Genomic DNA, 19,271 nt, shown 5'->3' with positions numbered 1-19,271 from the left:
TTTTATAGTTTAAAGTTCAACAGAACGGGACGACCATATTCAACAAGATGTAATATTTTTAGAGAAATATTCTTTTTATAACAAGATGGAATTTTTATTAAATCAATACAGAATTATGTATATATAACGTAAGAATGTTTAGTGCGCGAATTGAAAAGTATGTTTCAAATTTTACTAATTAAAGATAAGATTTTTTTATATGCATATTAATTCAAAAACCTCTTCATCTCAAGAAGTCATTTGATTTTATATCGTACTAATTATTGTCAAATACAGCAAGAAAAAAATATTTACACAATGTACGTATGCTTAAAGTAAATTGATCATTTCACCAATAGGTATCTCTCACCAATGCTTCATTTGCGATCCGCGCCACACAAATCACCACGATATCCTGAACTCGAGTCCTTGACAAAGGCGACTTTGACTCTTTTTCTGACCGGTATACTATGAGCAGGTGGCGGCGGTACTCGGCAATCCCTCGGAGCCTGCTCCTCCTCGTCTCGCTCGATCTTGAATCTCTTCTGAGCACAGTTTGATCCGCTTGACCCTATCCCGTTCGTAACTGGTGTGTGACTCGTCAAAGACGAGGAGGATCCATTAGATATTACGCTAGTGTTCGATGAGATCTGCGGTGACTTCGGGAAATTCGAGGATCGTCCGCTCGATGGAGAACGTATAAGATTTCCATTGTTGTTGCTGTTACAAATATTGCAGACATTATAACGTTATTAGATTATTGCAAGCAATAGTATATCATACATAAAATATTTATAATGAATAAATATGCTTTTTTACTCGTTTAAAAGATACAAAAAGTGATTCAATGATTTTCAAAGAGAGCTCAGAGAAATTTACAGCTTTATAAAATCAAAAATCTATCGATTTTTTTTTCTAATTTTTTATTTTTTATAAAGAACTAAACTAGCGTGGCACGTAATTCACCTGTGAAAGTTGCCTTGGGTAACGATGACGGAAGGCGTGACACATCGTTTTCCGGTGGGAATAGTTACGTTAAGCCCGTTCGGTGCGATCATCAACAAATTGCTGCCGTTCTTGTCGCACGCGTTATGCCTCTGCGCGGAATAATTGATGCGGAAGACGTGAGAATTTTCTGACATATTTTGCTTCTCTTGTTTCAGGAAGGCTATGGCAGGCTTCGCATGATACGCGATGGGGTTTTGGTTGTTCAGATGCGACTCACATTTGATACGCACGTCGTGATGCTGCATCCCATTACGATCTTGACCTTTTTGCCACTCGAGAACATTGCTTAACAATCTTATGTATCTACCAAACAAGATGTGTAATCATTTCAAGTTCGAATATCAGGTAATCAAAATTTTCCCTTTAATACCTCTTATTCTTATTATAAAATTTTAAAATGTATTGTGCAAAATGTCTATATATTATATACTATACATTTCTGTTATATTTTCTATTAATATTCGAGAATATATATATATATTCACGCGTAAATCGTTGTATTTTTTAATTGCCTTTAAAACAATGGAAAAGCTTTTTTTTTTATTTCTCGAAGTTGTTCAAAAAATATGAATGACAATGTATGGATATTAATATTTGTTTATATTTGAAATAAAAATATTCATTTCTATAGCTAAAAGTTACCTGATCGCCATCCTTAATATCTCATTCTTCGACAGTTTCTTGTCTGGCGGATGCGTCGGCACCAATTTGCGAAGCTCGGCGAAGGCGCCGCTCACATTTTGCTGTCTCCATCGTTCACGACTGTTGGTGAAAAATTTTCTAACTCCTAAGTTACCTACACGAGGTGTAGGCGATCCTAAATGACCACTTCCGGAAGACGAAATGCCATCTAGCTACAAGATTATTAATGAATTTCATTAAACTACCACTAATCCAACAACTGTTATTTCGATATTCCAAATTTGGGGAGATCACAGCAAAATTTATTATATTTTACGTAATATAGAAATTTCGAGATTTGGCAGGAATAGGATTTCATCTCGCTTACGGAACTAGAACGATCCCGGCGTCTTTTGCTTTGATCTTCCTCGTCGTCGGTGTCGTGGGAATAGAACTCATCGGAGAGTGTCGCCTCCTCTTCAGTGTCCCTCGATGTACCCGGAGAATCACCGGCCTCTTCCGGAAGCTCTCCCTCGCCTGACAATAACGATCCCGCTGGGGAACCATTTTCGGCGTCCGCGACTCCTATCCCGCAGCCACTGTACGTTAACATAGGCTGCAAGGATTAATAAATATAGTGAACAAACACGACGAAATGCCAATCATATAATCTTATAGAGATTATTATTTTATGTGTCCACAGCTTCAAAATTTATTATAGTTATATATTAATTTTATATTATATTTAATATATATTTAATATTAATTTTATATTATATTTAATATATATTTAATATTAATTTAATATTATATTTAATATTCTATAAGCTTACTTTGAAAACTAATCTATTTTTTTTACTGAGTAAAGATAATTATTATTAAGAAAATCTCCACAATAACAAGTGTAAGGGCAAAGCGAGACGGATTAAGAAAATGTAAACAGATATTAGGCGAGTGAAGGACATGACTAAGCAGTCAATCAGTCCCGAGACTTTCGCCGCGACGAGATAAGTAAATTTATCAATAATAAACACGCATTTGAAAGTTAAAGGCCTTTTCTGATTCCCATCGAATTCCGTGTTATACAAGAATAATACTTAAAACAAGCTTGTTAAATGGATGTCGTCGACAATCTCGGATATAATTAGTCTATAGCGCCAACAGGAAGTTGATATCGCTCTTTTTAACTGTCCCTGACATTCAACAGATATGTGTGCCATTCGATTTATCTTTATGAATTAGTCATATATGCACTTGCTGTTCACATATCAATTTTTGTAAAGAAGGAAGCATTTCCGTTTGTATGTCTCTCTCTGCGCATTTTCGGTAATAATTTTATATACTAGCAGAGAGTTTTTTTTATTTCAAATTATTTTTTATCAAGACATCTTTCTGCGATGTCGATGATTGATTCCCTGTCAGTGCAAAAAGTTCGTAAATTTAGAAGAGATGCTATTTGTCATTTCGTGAATTGTATTTTTGTCAATTAAGAATGTCGATAGATTGTGCGATGACAATACAATTAAAAAAGAATGCTATATTATTCGTCTTATGTTCGTGACGAGTAGCACGATATACAGATGCACGCCCATTTTTTTATAATTCCAGATTTTTGAAAAATGGTTAATAAAATATATTATATAATAATAATTACGGCTCAACAAAAAAAAATTTTGTATTATGATTATTGTATCAATTAAACACAGTATTTTCTAAACTGTCTACGATAAACAATCGTGACATTATTCCAGCACTGCTTGAGATCCATATAAGGGTTGTAGAAAAGAAAAGGTTTGTAGAACACAGGATTTCAAGCGATCACAGATAATCACACACGAAACAATTAATACTCACCATGTTGCACGCAAAAAAATGCCAATAGTACCGCAAAATTAAATGACACAGATCGACTTGGAGAACGAGATCTCTAGCTCACATCGCGATCGTGATGGAGAGTAACACCGATGTCGAAAGGGACGATTTGACTAGCAACGAGTCCAGGCTAACCCTCCGGGTAAATGAATTTCACGAGGGCGGAGCGCAGGCTTATGGGTGGAGCTCGTATCAGGTCCGTCCCATCCGTGCTCCATCCAGCATCCCTGTATCGACGTTCTCCACGCGGATCATATCTTCATATATCCGGTGAAAACGCAAAATCCATACTTCATTCGTCCATCGATTCCCGATCTGCGTGATATTCTTGTTTGAAAGATCTTACGATACAGACATCGCAGCAAGTGATAAGAAATGTCACTTTCGCTTTTCACATTTTTGAGTAATTTATGATGCCGATTGTTTATTAAAAAATTAACGCTGCTTTTTAATTTTTATTATTTTTCTATGTTAATTTTGAAAAATTCTGATACTAATAAAATAGTAATAAAAAAAGTGCATCTTAATTTTTTAGTTTCATGTTTAGTATAAACCATCGGCATTTAAGAGATTGTCAAGCAAAAAAGTTTGGAAAACTTAGAGAAAGAATATTCTAAGTCTACAAAATTTATTTTACTTTACAAGAAATATTTGTATTTATAATGAATTAATTGGCGATGTAGAAAAAGTTACCCGCCATACGATCAGACACGTGTTTGGCAATCGAGGGTAACGCACGTGTCCTTTATATCCTCCTTTATATTGCCTTTTATTCTGAGATTAAGGTGCCAAATTTATCGTATCTGAAAGGGTCAGCATTAAATAATTTAGATTTAAAATAATCTAATAAAATTATCGTACATATAATATTCCTTCCTACACTCCTTAAATAATTTATTGTATATAATAACATCCACATATTTTTATTATGCGTTGAAATTTTTTATGTATTGTGTGTGTTCTAGCGTTTTTTATTAATATTTTCAAATTTAGTTAGAAACATTAGTTGCAAGTTCTACACATTTGTGGAGTAGCAAAAACAATACTATTACTAAATTGCACAAATTTGCGTATTTCATCTCTTGATAGACGTGGAATAATAGAGACAGCTGCAAGATGTTGTTCGTTATCTTTCAACGCACGTGTATCTATGTATGCAAAAAGAACGAATCTGTCTCCACCCTCTTCCTGCTTCGGCTCATTGCCATGTGTTTCGAAGATGCTTTCTGCATCGCATAAAGAATGATGCGTGTCAAGTCTCGCGGTCTATCTTATCGCTCTTGTCGTCCAACTATTGTCGTCGCGGGCAGAGCTACTTTTTGTCGCGATAAGCCGATGAGTAACTTTTAGGAAAACGATAAGCATGTTTTGTCGACAAATGTGTCGACGATATCGCTTCAAATTATTCAATTTTTCTCTCTTTCTCTCTCTCTCTCTCTCTCTCTTTCCTTCTTAATTTTTATTCTTTTTTATGATTATATATAATATCATCCTTCGTGTATTTGATTCTTGAGACATTTAATAATTCTATCATGATTGTCAATTATCATTTTTAAATAATGCCATGAACATAGTACAACGAAAATATATCACAATTTATAAATACTAATAGTTGCTCATCTTATCGATTTCCTTCAAGTTATTTTTTAGAATACAATTTTCTGATTTCTTTACAGTCAAAAATATTTAAGACGCTAGAACATAACAATCAAAAAAAATTTGCAATTTAAGAATCTAAAATTTATAAATTTTCTATTGATTTTCTACAAATAATTGTCGCATATTGCACTTATTTAAGATCAGGTCCCACGCAGATTGGCTCGTAATGGCGCTCGAATGAGCATCAAGAATGATACGATCATCTAATCGGACTTCAACGATGACACCCCGGCGCATCCTGGTGGAAAATCTGTAGCACCCTCCCGAGGTGTCACAATAAAACAAGCCGGTGGCCACTTGACGACAGGGGGTAGCCGCTCTCTCACCCTTAATGTATACTAAGCAGGGCTCACGTTTTTTATGCTCCTCGAATCACGGAGATCCGGCTAATCGAAAGTTGATTGTTTGGGAAAAGTTTTTCACGAATGCATCATCTATCATTTCTTTCAAATATTAGTTTTTTTCTCGTATTTAATATGAATAATTAATTGTCAAATAATTAATTGTATGTATTTTTTTCAGAAATTGTTTAACTCATTTCTTATCGTAATTGTTGTTATATATAGTAGAAATTGTGCAATATGAATATACACAAACGCAATAATATTCTGTCTTATTTTATCGAAAAAATTTTGTCTCTGAAATTGTCTTGTTCGAAGTTAATTAATTGTCACTCCTTCGTTCGAGATCTCTTGTTAACACATTTTTTATTATATATTATTTATTATATTTTATTATATATTTTGCTAGAATCAATTTAATTGCAATATTATTTTATTTTTATGTAATATATATTATGAAATATTATTTTTTATAGGTGATATCATTTCGGATATTTCGAAAACTTGAAAAATAGCCATTTCCATTACGAGAATCGATAGAAAGGCACCCCCGAGTACCCCCGTCGAATTTAATAGGGGATATTTTGTAGCGGTTTCCCACAGGCTTGGCAACTCGCGACCCAATTTGCGCGTGTCAATGAATAAGGATAAGGTATTAATATTACCACCACCGCACGCGGGATTGACTCACGTGACTCTTATCGCGGTCTTTGGTTCAGTGTATTTTTAGATAAAAATCCGAAGAATCATTAATATCGATGCACACATACAACACGAGATTGGATGATTTATATTCATAATAAATTTATTACAAACTTATATATAGATGTCAAATTTAATGCATCGCGAATCAAAAGCTGCAACAATTATGAATATCTCGCAAATTCAGTGCGTTTTTATTTACTATATGCCCGGAGCAGCAAGTCATCGACGTAAGGAATTCGTAAAAGAAAAAGAAACGCAAAGATTAATTACAAAACGATGTAGCGTAACTGTTAATTAAGCGTCGGGATAATCCTTCCCATTTTACGGCATCTTAAAAATTAATCTTCCGTCGATTTGTCCGCTTAATCCCCAAGATTAATACCTCACGCCGTTACTGGGTCCTCCAACAACTTGACCCTTGCGATTCCACGACCGTGAGGATGACGCGGGAGGGTGACTGTCGCGAGAGGGCTGTAGGGCGGGGCATCCCTTATCAGCGGCGAACACTCGCGCAGCCTCCGTTTCCTGGTTTCAATAGCGTCCTACTCGAAATCTCAGCGGCACTTTCACTTGTGTATGAGTGTCGCCGTGTTAGATAGCTATCTTGGAACATTGTTTTCTTGTTGCAATAGCTAAATATTAGATTAAGTATTATAAATATCAATAATGAAACGATGACGATAATTACGAGATTTTTGGAAAATACAATTTCTTTCTATAATATTTCTTTAAATATGTACTATGCTTTTACAATTACTAGGCATTTTTATCTTCTATTTTTTAGCTTCTATTCGACGGACGCAATTGATTTTTGCTAACGGATTTAAATCACTCCTTGAATGGGTTAAACCAGTGTTCTACCGGGCACGTGTGGGTACGGAGGGGTCTCTCGCCGGAGTATGTCGATGGGAGAGAGAGAGGCGTGTCACTGGTTTTGCGCAGCGTCCCATGAACATCAACGCGCTCGAATAGAGCATCCCCGTGCCGCGAAAAGGGACGCGGAGGGTGAAATCAATTTTCGTTATCGCCGTCAACCAGCCGCCCCACGCTAAATCCCGTTATTAGTGTTTGTTTTCCACGTATGGCATTCGCGCCCGTTGACATATCGATCATTGAAATGAGCTCGTACAAGACATTTAAAACGAACATTAATTGTGTTGCGTGTCGTGCGAATTACGCAACGTTAACTTACCGTCAATTATCTCTGTAAATTAGAATCAAATCAAAATAATATAAAAAATTATTTTACGATATTAATGTAAAACGTATAAAATGGATAATTTGTAACAATATTTGATACAATACATTTCGTCTGCTCTTTCTCTCTCCCTTTTCCAAAAAAAAAAAGTGTAAGATCCTCCAATAATCACGTGAATAAATAACATAAATTGAATAAATGATGATGGCATATATACTCGACAATAATATCGGCGAATAATTTTATTATTTTATGATGCAGCCTAATTATTTTTGTGCATATATGTTTATTATTATTATTATTTGTTATAATATATATATTATATGTTATTATCGCTTATCAATTTTTGGATATACAGAATATTTATAAATTTGAGTTATTGCTAATGTTCGCTAGTAAATTGAACACTTGAATATAATCGTTCAATGAATCGTTTTATTTGCGCATACATAATTCAACAATCAATTATATTGTCCAGTATTACATTTCGACAATTAATTGTATCGTCCATTAAATTTAATGATAATAATTTCCAGGTCTCGAAGGTATTATATGTCGCGTATCGCATACTCGCGATATCTCACTCAACATATCACGATCTTGTATTGCTCGAAGCGCGTGCGAATACGAATCACAACTAATCTAGAGTATTTACAATACGTCAAAGTAGCCAGATTGTACGAAATATAATCTCGGCACCAGTCTTATATCATATCAATCTTTCAGAATGGCTTTAAAATATAAAAATATAACTTTTAAATATACATTTCGTAATTACATAAAGTACGTAATCTCCTAAATCTCAATATTGCGATCGACTGCGATCTATGTTAAGATGCAGCTTCGTCGATTATTAAGTCAATTAAGTTGCAAAATCAACGAATATCTTTTCGACCACATTTTTTTTTAGCAAATTTATAAATTATTTTGTACATAGAGATTTCAATAATTCTATGATTATGTAAAATACTATACAATTAAAGATGTGCGAATATTCGCAAAATGCGAATTAAGTCATATTTCATCGAATTTTCTCGTTAGTTTCAAAACAGATTCTCAAAATACTCGTAAATTCAGATATTGCTCTCGGGTACACAAAATTAGATATTGAAAACTTAATTATTCCTTAATTATATGGAAAAATAGAAACTTATTTTGTTGGTGGAAATACTTAAACAACTCTGAATTATTGAATATATATTCTTATTTATATTAAATAAATTTGATTCAAGTAGATTCAAATATTAAGAATGGCAAAAACTATCAAAAAAACTCTCATCTTTAAAAATTATAGTCTAAATACTATATATAAATATTATATAATAATATTATGTATAGTAAATGTTATATATATAGTAATATATATAATAAAAATATATATAATATATATAAATACTATATATAGTAAATGCTATATGTATAACAATATTATATAGTAAAAATTAAACGAAATCTGCATATGATTCTGCATAAAAGAGCATTATTACAACACATTCTCTTCATCCAAAAAACTTTGCAATTGTTATGAATTTAGGTTTTCAGTTATGTTAATTTTGCAACAGATTTAAATAGAAAATGAATTAAGAGACTAAATTATGATACGCTATCCATTCAAATTAGGTAAGGATTTTAAATATTTACTTAATATAAATGAATAAAATTATTAAAACTATAGCATTTTTATGAGGGCAGATTTATCAATAGAACATATGTACATATGTATATTTCGATATTAAAGATACTGATCCTTTGATATTTAAAAAATAAAAAGAAAACAAATTTTCTGAAAATTTAAAAATTTAAATAATGTGTCAATTTCAAATATTTACCCCTTGTCTTTTTGAGACTTACTTTTCTTTAAATTACTTTAATTACAAGTAAAAGTATCGTCCGTAGTAAGTATTTTCTGATTACTGATTTAATAATGTGTAATAAAGTATCGAACTGTTATTATAATAATCCTTTCTTTTTCAGATATGGATCTGATATGATATTGTTAATTGACATCGTCAATCATATCGATATAAAGATAAATATTGAAAAATACTGTTGCCAACGCAATTTTCTAGTGAAAAGCAAAACCAAGGATCAGAAAAGGTACTATAATAATACAAATGGTGTAAATTGTCATTCGTGGCTCACACGTAGACACACCAACATACTCCTCGTTCCATTGCGAATCATTGTTACTTAATGGCAATTCTAATACCGTTCTTTCTTTGCTGAAGATTTTAAACGGTAACGAGCACTCCTCCGTGCTATTTTTGCATGCGTACACGGGATTTGAGGTATTGTAGACCGTCTTCAAAAGATCAAATTTTACTCTCACGTAATTAGATTGGACCTCATTCTCCGAATTAAATACAAAGAAGTAATATCCGTTTAAAGGTATTCTACAAATAAATTATATACAAATATAGTAGAGGATTATTATTATGGCAATATTGTTATTAAGATATGTCTCTCTCTCTCTCTCTCTCTTTTTATGTGGAAATTAAAACTTTAATATAAAACAATTACGCGTATCTCTCTAGATTTTGAAAAAAGTATATTTATTATAAAAGAAAAGCTATACGCGTTTAAAGCCGATAACTAAGTAAAATAAAAGAAAATATATAACAATCAAATATGAACACATCTTTACAAAGAAAAAATTAATTACAAGCAGCAATTTTTGTTCACCTACCTGTATGTCACAGTATTAGCAAAGGAAGCCGCAGAATGATGACTTTCGTGTTTAGGTGTACAATAACGATGCGGTGTCAGAGGTAAATTCATGATGAGACCCTTGCATTCCAGCAACCGCTCCTCCGAACTGCTAAACGAGCTCCAGAACTCGGAATTACTTCTGTCGTTCAAGGTTGTTTCGTTCACGACGCCTCGGACCTCCGCAATACCGTCTGGGTTCAATGTATCCTGATGAAGATACGCCAACAAATTTACTTTGTATATCTTTACCTGAATTTACGGAGTGGAAATCTAAACTCTAAATGAAAGATATGAACGAGAATTATATTCACACTTTGCAAACAAATATTGCTTTACACATATTTATTATACGATTGTTTCTGCGCCGAGAAAAGAAATCTCAAAAATATACAGCAGAAAGATCTAGATTACGTAGTAGTAATTACGCGATTTATTCATCTCTAATTTCATCTTGTACAAATATAAAGTCCGGAATATATTTTTCCACTCATTTCAATAAGTAACAAATTAAAATCTATTATCACGTTTTAATGAAAAACGATATGTTATCAGTGAAGGAAATAATATTATTTTGCGTGTGTGCTAACTAAATAAGAGAGTTGCGCGTTATTTTTCCGAACGACAAATTCTCTTTGAGATCAATTTATATTATCGACATTTTCGAGTAAACAAGTAGAAACTTATTACGATTTGTATTATTGTGTGTGGTCCTTTACAGTTAACAAATTATTTTTAACGATGAGAATATAAATACATGTTACAGGTTCTATGGTAATTATAAAGATTAATTTATTACATTAACAGGCACAAGGAATACATTAGAAAAAATAAAAAAAACAATACCAATACCTCTTCTAGCGCTACGTCACCGTCTTCATCCTCCTCCGTTAAAATTTGATGCATTGGCGAAGAAAGAACAAAGTCTCTTCTCTTCCTCCGCTTGGCTTCGTTCGACAATTTTTTGTCATTCATCGTTTCATTTACCAACTGTTTCAACGCAGCACCTTCGAAATTGCTCCGTGCATCAATCTCGTCCATCAATTTACGCAACATTTGTCTGCCACGGTCGCCTAAGGAATTGATCTTTCGCAGGACGTCTTGGAACACCTCCGCAGAGTTCGTCTCGTTTCGTTTGGGTTTTGACTCTTCTTGCTTTTTCGCAATTTCTTCTGCCGTTCCGGTCTTCACTTGTGTTTTGGATATCGTAGGACGAGGATCGAAAAAAGACGTGGAATTCCGATTGATTTCAAGTTCTTTTACAGAGGTAAACGTCATATTTGAAGATAATTGTGTAGATCTAATAAAACGTTTGAATATATAATTCGTAATTATAAAGAGAAAAGTTGGAGAAGATTTTGTATTGTGACTAGAAACATATATGAAATTTTTTTTAGAATTTACAAACTCAATTCTTGTTAAAATAATGTCTTTCAATTTTTTTAATGGAAAGAATGGATCAAAATTAAAATATTAAATTATTGAGAAAAATAACGCACTTTGTACTATTTTCCGATATCTCTTTATTACTGCGAGATCTGTTTATCGACTGTTTCCGCAGAGGCTGATCTCCGAAAGATGAATTTCTAGGATGATTTACGGTCGGTGGCTTATCGATATTAGTGTCCTCCCTGAAAACAGCCTCATAATGATGATGCGGATTCTCTTTCTGCTTCTTCTTCGTGTCGGTAGTCTTAGCCAAAAGCTGAGTGAGTATATTCCGCATCGCCTGAGCGTCCAGCTCGTGACTGCCCAGTTGATTCTCGGATGATTTGGAAATGTTTAAGCGCAGGGCGTTGCCTTTATGATGAAACTGTACATCCTGTCTAACTCGTCCCATTTTTTCAGGTATATTAAGACGCGTCGCCTGACAATCGAAGATGCAACGATTGAAAAATAGCGCATATAAAGAGTGTGTTTTACAGATAATTGATAATTAAAATTAAAATTGAAGCTCGATAGAAAGAAAAACACACCTCCGTAGTCCTCGTCAAATCAAGAAGCCCCTGTTCCTTAGCAACCTCAAGGAGCTCCTCAAGTTCCTCGCTGCTGTCATCTCCGATGAAGGCACACTCGTGCAGATTCTTAAATCCACGGATTATCGTTAAAGAGGCACCTGGCCATCTGCAAATAATGGTACAATTATAATAAATTAATAACGTAAGTACTTGAAAGATAATATTATTTTAAATGTGTCGAAAATTTTAATTAAAGGAAACGTATTTTTTATATAAAAAAGATCGCAAAATTTTCTCCGCTTCCACTATTAAAATTTGCGTAATAACGCGCGAGCCCTCATTTCTACAATTCTACCTTACACAAGTCGAAACAGTGACGCTGCTGCCACGCAGAAGATAAAATCCCCAGTACTCCTTCATGTCATCTTCCATGACAAGATGTCTCGTCATCGAAACTGGTACTGCTTCCTTTTCGATTACTGGTTCGTTGCTCATCAGATACGCATTAAATGTGGCATTAACTTTGACCACCTGACTCTATAAACAGATTGCTCTATCATTGACACATCTTTATTCTTTATTAGTTTTTTAAGCGCAAATACAATTTTTAATAAAATTGCATGCGGTATAAATAATTATTTGGCCATTAAATATTCCAAATTCATTATATTTTAATTTGTTATAATAATTATTATATATTTATTTCCTGAAGGAAGGAAGTAAAAGTTGACACATAAAATTTTTAGGAGTATAAGGCAGAGATCATTGGAGATAAAATATTAATAAATATTATATCAAAATGGCTTACTTGGCACCAAATAGTGGATATTTTGGCGTCGATCAGTCTTTGATCTGATATCGTTAAAGCGTATAATTGTTCGGAATACACGCGGTATCGCAGATATAGCGGTCCAGCAATAAGGACAGACGGTAGAAACATCCCCAGCACACATAATCGCATCACTCTCAAAGGCACTTTATAATTTGATCTTCGCGGTTGCCAATCTCGTGGACGGATACCGTCTTCTGCAAAAAAGTCGTCAACACAAAAAGTATGAATATTTTAATCCCATGAATCTAAACAAGATTCATTATTTGAATTCCATTTCTTCGATAAATAATTTTGTTTATATTCCTTAAAAATTCTTTTAATATAACTTGTAAAAAGATAATTGATTCTCTTTTTTTCTATTTGTTGCTTCATTTAGCGTATATGTCAGATTTAATTAATACCGACTTGCCGACTCTGTTTAAGTTTAGTTTTTCTCCAAATTGTTCAATAAATTAAAAATTTGATATGGATGACTATAATAATATCATAAAAATTATTTTTCTTTTTTCCCACAGATAATTCTATGAGTGAATATAACGTCAAAAATATAAAAATATTTATGACCTTATTATTACACTTGCAGTGTTCTTCATGTTAAATCGGTAATTATCAACGATCAATATCGAGACTCATAATCACAAATAGACACTCAATTAAGCGTATCGATTCCCTTGATGCGGAATGTAGCACATGTATAGGAGATATAGTTCTTTATCATTTATTATCTCCAACAACAGACCGTAAGAGATACGCCTCCGCTTACATGTGTGCATATGTTTACGCGTACGTAGACAAAAAACAATGGAAAATTCCTTGAATCCTCTACAATCCTGTTAAAGCGCAAAAGTAAAGTGCTTTATTTGATGGCATTGTTTATTACATTGACACGTAGATTTTCGAGTTTGATCGTACGACACTAAAACAGCATGTGTAATAAAGCCCATCAGCGCTTCAATAATCACGTTTGATAACATATGACACAAATTCATTTTTTCCTACTTATCTTATAAAATCGTATTAAGATATATTTTTAAAATGTATATGGGTTTGTACTAGATTTTAGGGGCTTTCCTTGTGTTTCCCAAAATGACGATAATAATTTATTTCTCTATATTTCGAGAGACGAATAACACTCGTGTCGATTACAAGCGTTTTTATTTTGCCTTGCCAAAGCACAGTTACATAAATTTCACCGTGCGTTGCACAAATTGTTTGCCGCATTCCATAATATTTGTTAAATTCTTTAAAAATTTGAGGATCACTGCAATGGAGAAAGATGTGAAAAGAACGCAGATTATGCGCAGACGATTTCGTAAACTCGTGGGAAAATGTTCTCGCTAGATTTAGAGATCAAGGTCATCAATTTCACCTTTGCACAAGACTACACACACGCATAGACAGACATACACATTTGTATGCGTGTATATGCGATTCAATCTATATGGAATGATGCTCTCTAAGATAAATTATCACGCATCACATTGATAAGTTTTCTTCTTTTTTTCAGCTATGAAGCGCGTGGTATTGGATAGAATATGTTTTTACCTCGATGAGAGAGAGAGAGACGCTTGTGCAAACAAAGCATCATGAAAATTCAATACAGTTTACGATGAAAAATACCCATCTCATCATCGAGAATTATGCAATTTTTGGTAAGTAGATCATTTAATTTAATCGATCGAGACGCACACGATCACATTTCATACTGATTCATTAATAGCAAATAATTCATTTATTATTAGAATTTTATATGTATATCATAAGTAAAGTTAATTTTAATAAAATAGATCATCTTTTCTCTTTTAAAGTTTTCTATTATAGTAAACTTATGGTTATAAATGTTTAAAAAAATTATACGAAAATTTCTTTAGAAGTATATTCGCTTCGCTATCTCCGCTTTATCTCAAAATAGACTGATATAAGAGAAAAAACACACTTGTTCGTATATCGCATTATGTTTTGTTTATAAAAAGAGATTCATTCGCACATGTAGAAAGAAAGAGAGAGAAAGAGAGAGAGAGAGAAATGTACACGTGCCACTAAAATTGCAATGGTCAACCAACAGAGAGAAAGATAAGAGACAGGAACTTAAAAAATAAAACCAATCTGTCTCGCAAAGACGACATATGCCATGGTATCATTACAATTAATAAATCATCTACAATATCTACATAAAAGAAGAATGCGCGATTGGGTGGAGTGAATGTACCGCCACTCTTTTTGAAGACAGTGTTTTCTTTTATTGCTGCACAATGCGACTGACAATCACATTAAACGTTTATTGTAAAAGTTCATACCTATATCATTGAAGAAAGGCTACGAAAAATACACTCTCTCACAAATTATATAGAATATTTCTTTCATATTTTTTCCGTTTGTTTATATTTTTTAATGGAAATATAGAAATCTGTTGATTGGCTGGATTGTAAACGAATGAAGCATGCCTTTCATGAGTTCTCTATAAAAAGAATATCACCGTAATGCAATTTCTATAAGATGCATGTAAAAAAAATATTATTATTGATTGAAATGCATCGGAAAGTAAACAACGCGCCGCGTTACATTTTTATATGCGCAGTGACAATTGTTAATGCTCTCCGCATAGTTTCCATGATGCATTATCATTCGGCCAAGCTGATAACGAGAACGTTATTAAAACATCTCGACGCGAAACAATGATAAATCATTAAGATTCTACCAAGAGAAGATTCTTACCAAGTATATCTATTTTCAAAGGCGTCGTGGACATCTTCCTCGGAAGATTGCGGCATAGATGCTCGCTCAAAATTCGAGATACAGAACCTCGTCCTTCCTTCTCTCAAAGTTAGACGCGCACACTTTAACTGCAAATAGATAAAACTTTTTCAAAGAAGTCGCACACACTATGTCGCACGCCCGATATTTACTCTTCGCGGTCAATTATGTTACATAATATCACTCGGCAATTTTAATTATCGCTTTGTTCACACTTTTCATATCACACCAAAAACACACTACATTAATGTACGTAGCGTAAACTCCAATTTTGGAGTTTTGACGATATTGTTTTTTCGTTCGCACATTAATTTACGCTCCGGGATAAGAAGGAAATAACTTTAGAAGCGCATAATTTTTTACGAGACTTGTTTATCGTTAAAAAACGCCGCGCTGTTATCTCTCATTCGATAGAAATTAAATAAAACGCGTGATGCGTATCGGTCGCTGTCGACAGATCGACTGAATCTACGAACGAACATACGATGTTTTGTATCAACGCCTTATCGCGCTTTAATGCAAGCGAATTAAAGAAGACTCTCGATCAGCGGCCTATCTACACAGAATTTGCTGCATATAATGCTCTTATATTATGCTTATTTTGCTCATAATGACGCGTATTTGCCAAGTAACATGACTGTTTTATAAAACATATTTCGGAGTCTTAATTACACACAGCGATTTCCGCTTCGCTTTTTCTCTCCAGTACACTCAGTAGACACATTGAATTATGTAATTACATTGAATGAGTAACTTGAATAAATAATGAGAATCTCACCAACATCAAAGAAGTTGCATGTGAAAAAATTGTCAAAGTGCATTTAGACGATAAGATTATTTAATTGCAGCTAAATTATTCCATTAACATTGAAAATACTATCTTGCCACATTCCTAATAAATTCAAGATCAATAGAAATCTTATCAATAAAAAATATATTTTACAGAAGTAAAATTTATACATAGATTTTATATACATCTATTTTTTTGTAAGTACTAATCATTTAAATACGTAAATCAATTATAATGTTATAAAAATTACAGATCACTTATGACGAGAATGACTACTGTTGCCTTTGTCGTCTTTAGATTTAGAGGACTTCTCTCCCCTTCGCCGTTTATTCAAAGGATTTCGAGGATCATAAATCTCGAACCAATCGTCATTTTTCGTGCTGGCATCCTTGGCAAGCACTGGTACCTTCTCTTCGCAACGCAGAGCGTGTGCCATCCAGGATTCGTCATGCGGATCATCGTCTTCGATATTGTTCGATATCTTCTTGTCAGAATCCGAGACATTATCCTTGGCGTTTTGAAGTTTATTTTTGAACTTCTTTAACAGTTCTATTGTAAAATCCTCGCGCGTTTTGCCCTTCTTAGGCAATTTTGTCTTTGCTTCTTTATATTTTTCCTGAGTTTCTATGTACTCTTTCATTATTTCAGATTTACTTTCCTTCTTTTCAGATTGAAGCTTTTCGTCTGCCTCCTTTGCCTTCTTCTCATTTTTCACGCTTCGCTTTAGATCGCGTATTTCTTTTTTTATTGCTTCGCTACAATTTCAAAAAATATAAAATATAATTGTTTTGTATAATTGTGTTCTAAAGATATATAAATTTTCTCTATTTTAGATAAATTCGAAATCTGTATAAAGAAACGTTACATACGCCTTTTTCTTTCGCTCCTCGTCTCTATCTTTTCCCAAATAATATTCTTCGATTTCTGCATCTTCATTTAACTCTTCAGCTTTCACTTCATCATTCTCAATTTCCAGTTTTAACTCGGAAGTCTTCTTAGAATCCTTCAGTTTATTTTTTATCCTTTCTTTTACCGCTCTGTTATTTAACATTTAATATTATGAAAACTATTTAAAAACTTATATGTAATGATTTTCTATAAATAACTCACTCTTTTTCCTTTGCAAGAGCAGCCAATTCTTCTGGATCGCGTGTTTCATCATCATTCTCCCAATCGCTGCTCCGATCCTCTTTGAGTTTTTTACTTGGTGGTCCAGCTGGTTCAACCACAGGTTGCGAGCTTAACTTTGGATCGGATAAGCAATCGTGTGCTGATTTTCCTTTGCCACTATATTGTTTATTTAAAATTGATGACTCCTCTTCATCTTCTTCAGCCTCTTCTCCAAATGACAATAACTTGAAATTCCTAACATATTTGTTTAATGTATATAAAAAAAAAGATATATGTTTATCATTTCAAGCAATTTTATATTTCTTACTTAACACCAGTCTTTTTATCTTTCTTGCTTTCCTTGTTGTCTTGTTTGCTTTCAGGTACTACTCTTGGAATAATATCTGAGAATGGATTACTTAGCACTTGCGTTATTAAAATCTTTTGTGGATACTGAGGCCTATCATTCTGAAATATAAATTAAATATTACATAAAAGAGTTCACGCATTATGTTTATAAAAAATTATACATTAATCTTTTTATATACAAATGTTAAACATTTACTTCGTCTACAAGTGCATCTTCCAATTTGAGCATATTGTAAATAGTTTCGCCAGTAACTTTGCCAAAGATAGTATGCTTATTTTGTAACTCGGGTGTTGAGCCCAAGGTAAAGAAAAATTGGGAACCATTATCATCTTTACCAGCATTGGCCATAGCAACTAAACCTCTCCGACAGAAACGTAATCTTGTGTGAAACTCATCCTATAAATATACAATATAAAAAGATATATAACTAGATTTTTATAGAGTTTTATAGATTTTAAGATTACACAAAAACAATAAGCATAGTCAGTTGAAATTATCAATAATTAGCACCTTAAAAGGTTGTCCATATATACTCTCACCGCCTTCTCCTGTTCCTGTTGGATCTCCACCTTGTGCTACGAAGCCTTTTATGACTCTGTGAAATATTGTGTTGTTGTAATAGCCCTCCATGCAAAGCTGTATAAAATTTCTGCAAGCCTTAGGAGTCTCCTTTGTCCATAATTCTAGGTCTATATCGCCAACCGTTGTCTTCATCAATACCTATTAGAAAATAGAAAAAGATAGGCAGTATAGGAAAGTAAATTGAAAATGAAAAAGCAATAAAATCGCTTTATTTACTTCATATCTTTAATATAGTAATAATATTTTAAAAATTCTAGAGAGAAGAGGAGTTATACTATATTCTCTTATTTTATAAATAATTTCTTTATTAGAAATTTTACGAAAAGTTTTATAATTTATTAAAAAAGAAACTTGTGCAATTTTCGCTTAAATATAAAATAATTTATACTTACTTTGCCTGTCGTAGGCGGTTCTTGTATATAAATATTACTCATGTTTATAACCTCTCTCACTTCTCGTCAACGTACATCAGTGAACTCATCACTGATCACAGATGAAAAAGAGAGAGAGAGAGATAAATAAACTGGTTCGGCGTCTTTCAACAGATGGCAGAGGTTCCCGATGTTTTTATCCCAATCAGCTGTTTATGATTAATTATATGTTGAGACACTCTTTTATAATAATTACAACTATTATTAATATTATTAATTATTATTATTAATACTTAATAATTATTAGAGTAGTTAGTAATTATTAATACTATTATTTTGATGATAGTATCATATATTTATACATAATCATAGTGTTGCTATGTAACATATATATTACGCTCTTTAGCATTTTTTT

General features: G+C 33.0%; 2 protein-coding genes across 3 annotated transcripts; both read right to left on the bottom strand.

The window, feature by feature from the left end:
* Window positions 1-69: 69 nt before the first annotated feature.
* On the bottom strand, window positions 70-3,631 carry LOC115243429. 2 transcript variants are annotated; one of them, XM_029820439.1, is made up of 5 exons: window positions 3,463-3,631; window positions 1,997-2,224; window positions 1,630-1,841; window positions 946-1,290; window positions 70-699 (listed from the first exon to the last, which is right to left on the bottom strand). In XM_029820439.1, the coding sequence occupies exons 1-5, from the start codon at window positions 3,463-3,465 to the stop codon at window positions 357-359; spliced, it is 1,131 nt and encodes a 376-aa protein (XP_029676299.1). In that variant the 5' UTR covers window positions 3,466-3,631; the 3' UTR covers window positions 70-356. The 2 variants fall into 2 exon arrangements, with proteins under 2 accessions (XP_029676299.1, XP_029676300.1); XM_029820440.1 differs by lacking the exon at window positions 3,463-3,631 and adding an exon at window positions 2,442-2,457.
* Window positions 3,632-9,010: 5,379 nt separating this feature from the next.
* LOC115243514 lies at window positions 9,011-19,010 on the bottom strand. The gene is made up of 14 exons (XM_029820590.1): window positions 18,878-19,010; window positions 18,414-18,623; window positions 18,099-18,299; window positions 17,862-18,001; window positions 17,534-17,788; window positions 17,293-17,460; window positions 16,700-17,178; window positions 12,856-13,073; window positions 12,403-12,584; window positions 12,066-12,213; window positions 11,589-11,956; window positions 10,942-11,389; window positions 10,070-10,299; window positions 9,011-9,776 (listed from the first exon to the last, which is right to left on the bottom strand). Exons 1-14 carry the CDS (start codon window positions 18,917-18,919, stop codon window positions 9,449-9,451), a joined length of 3,417 nt encoding a protein of 1,138 aa, XP_029676450.1. The 5' UTR covers window positions 18,920-19,010; the 3' UTR covers window positions 9,011-9,448.
* Window positions 19,011-19,271: the final 261 nt, after the last annotated feature.

This window comes from Formica exsecta, unplaced genomic scaffold, assembly GCF_003651465.1.
Source record: "Formica exsecta isolate Colony F162 unplaced genomic scaffold, ASM365146v1 scaffold72, whole genome shotgun sequence".
In the NCBI taxonomy this organism is placed as follows: domain Eukaryota; kingdom Metazoa; phylum Arthropoda; class Insecta; order Hymenoptera; family Formicidae; genus Formica; species Formica exsecta.
This window is presented reverse-complemented; position numbering and strand designations above follow the sequence as displayed.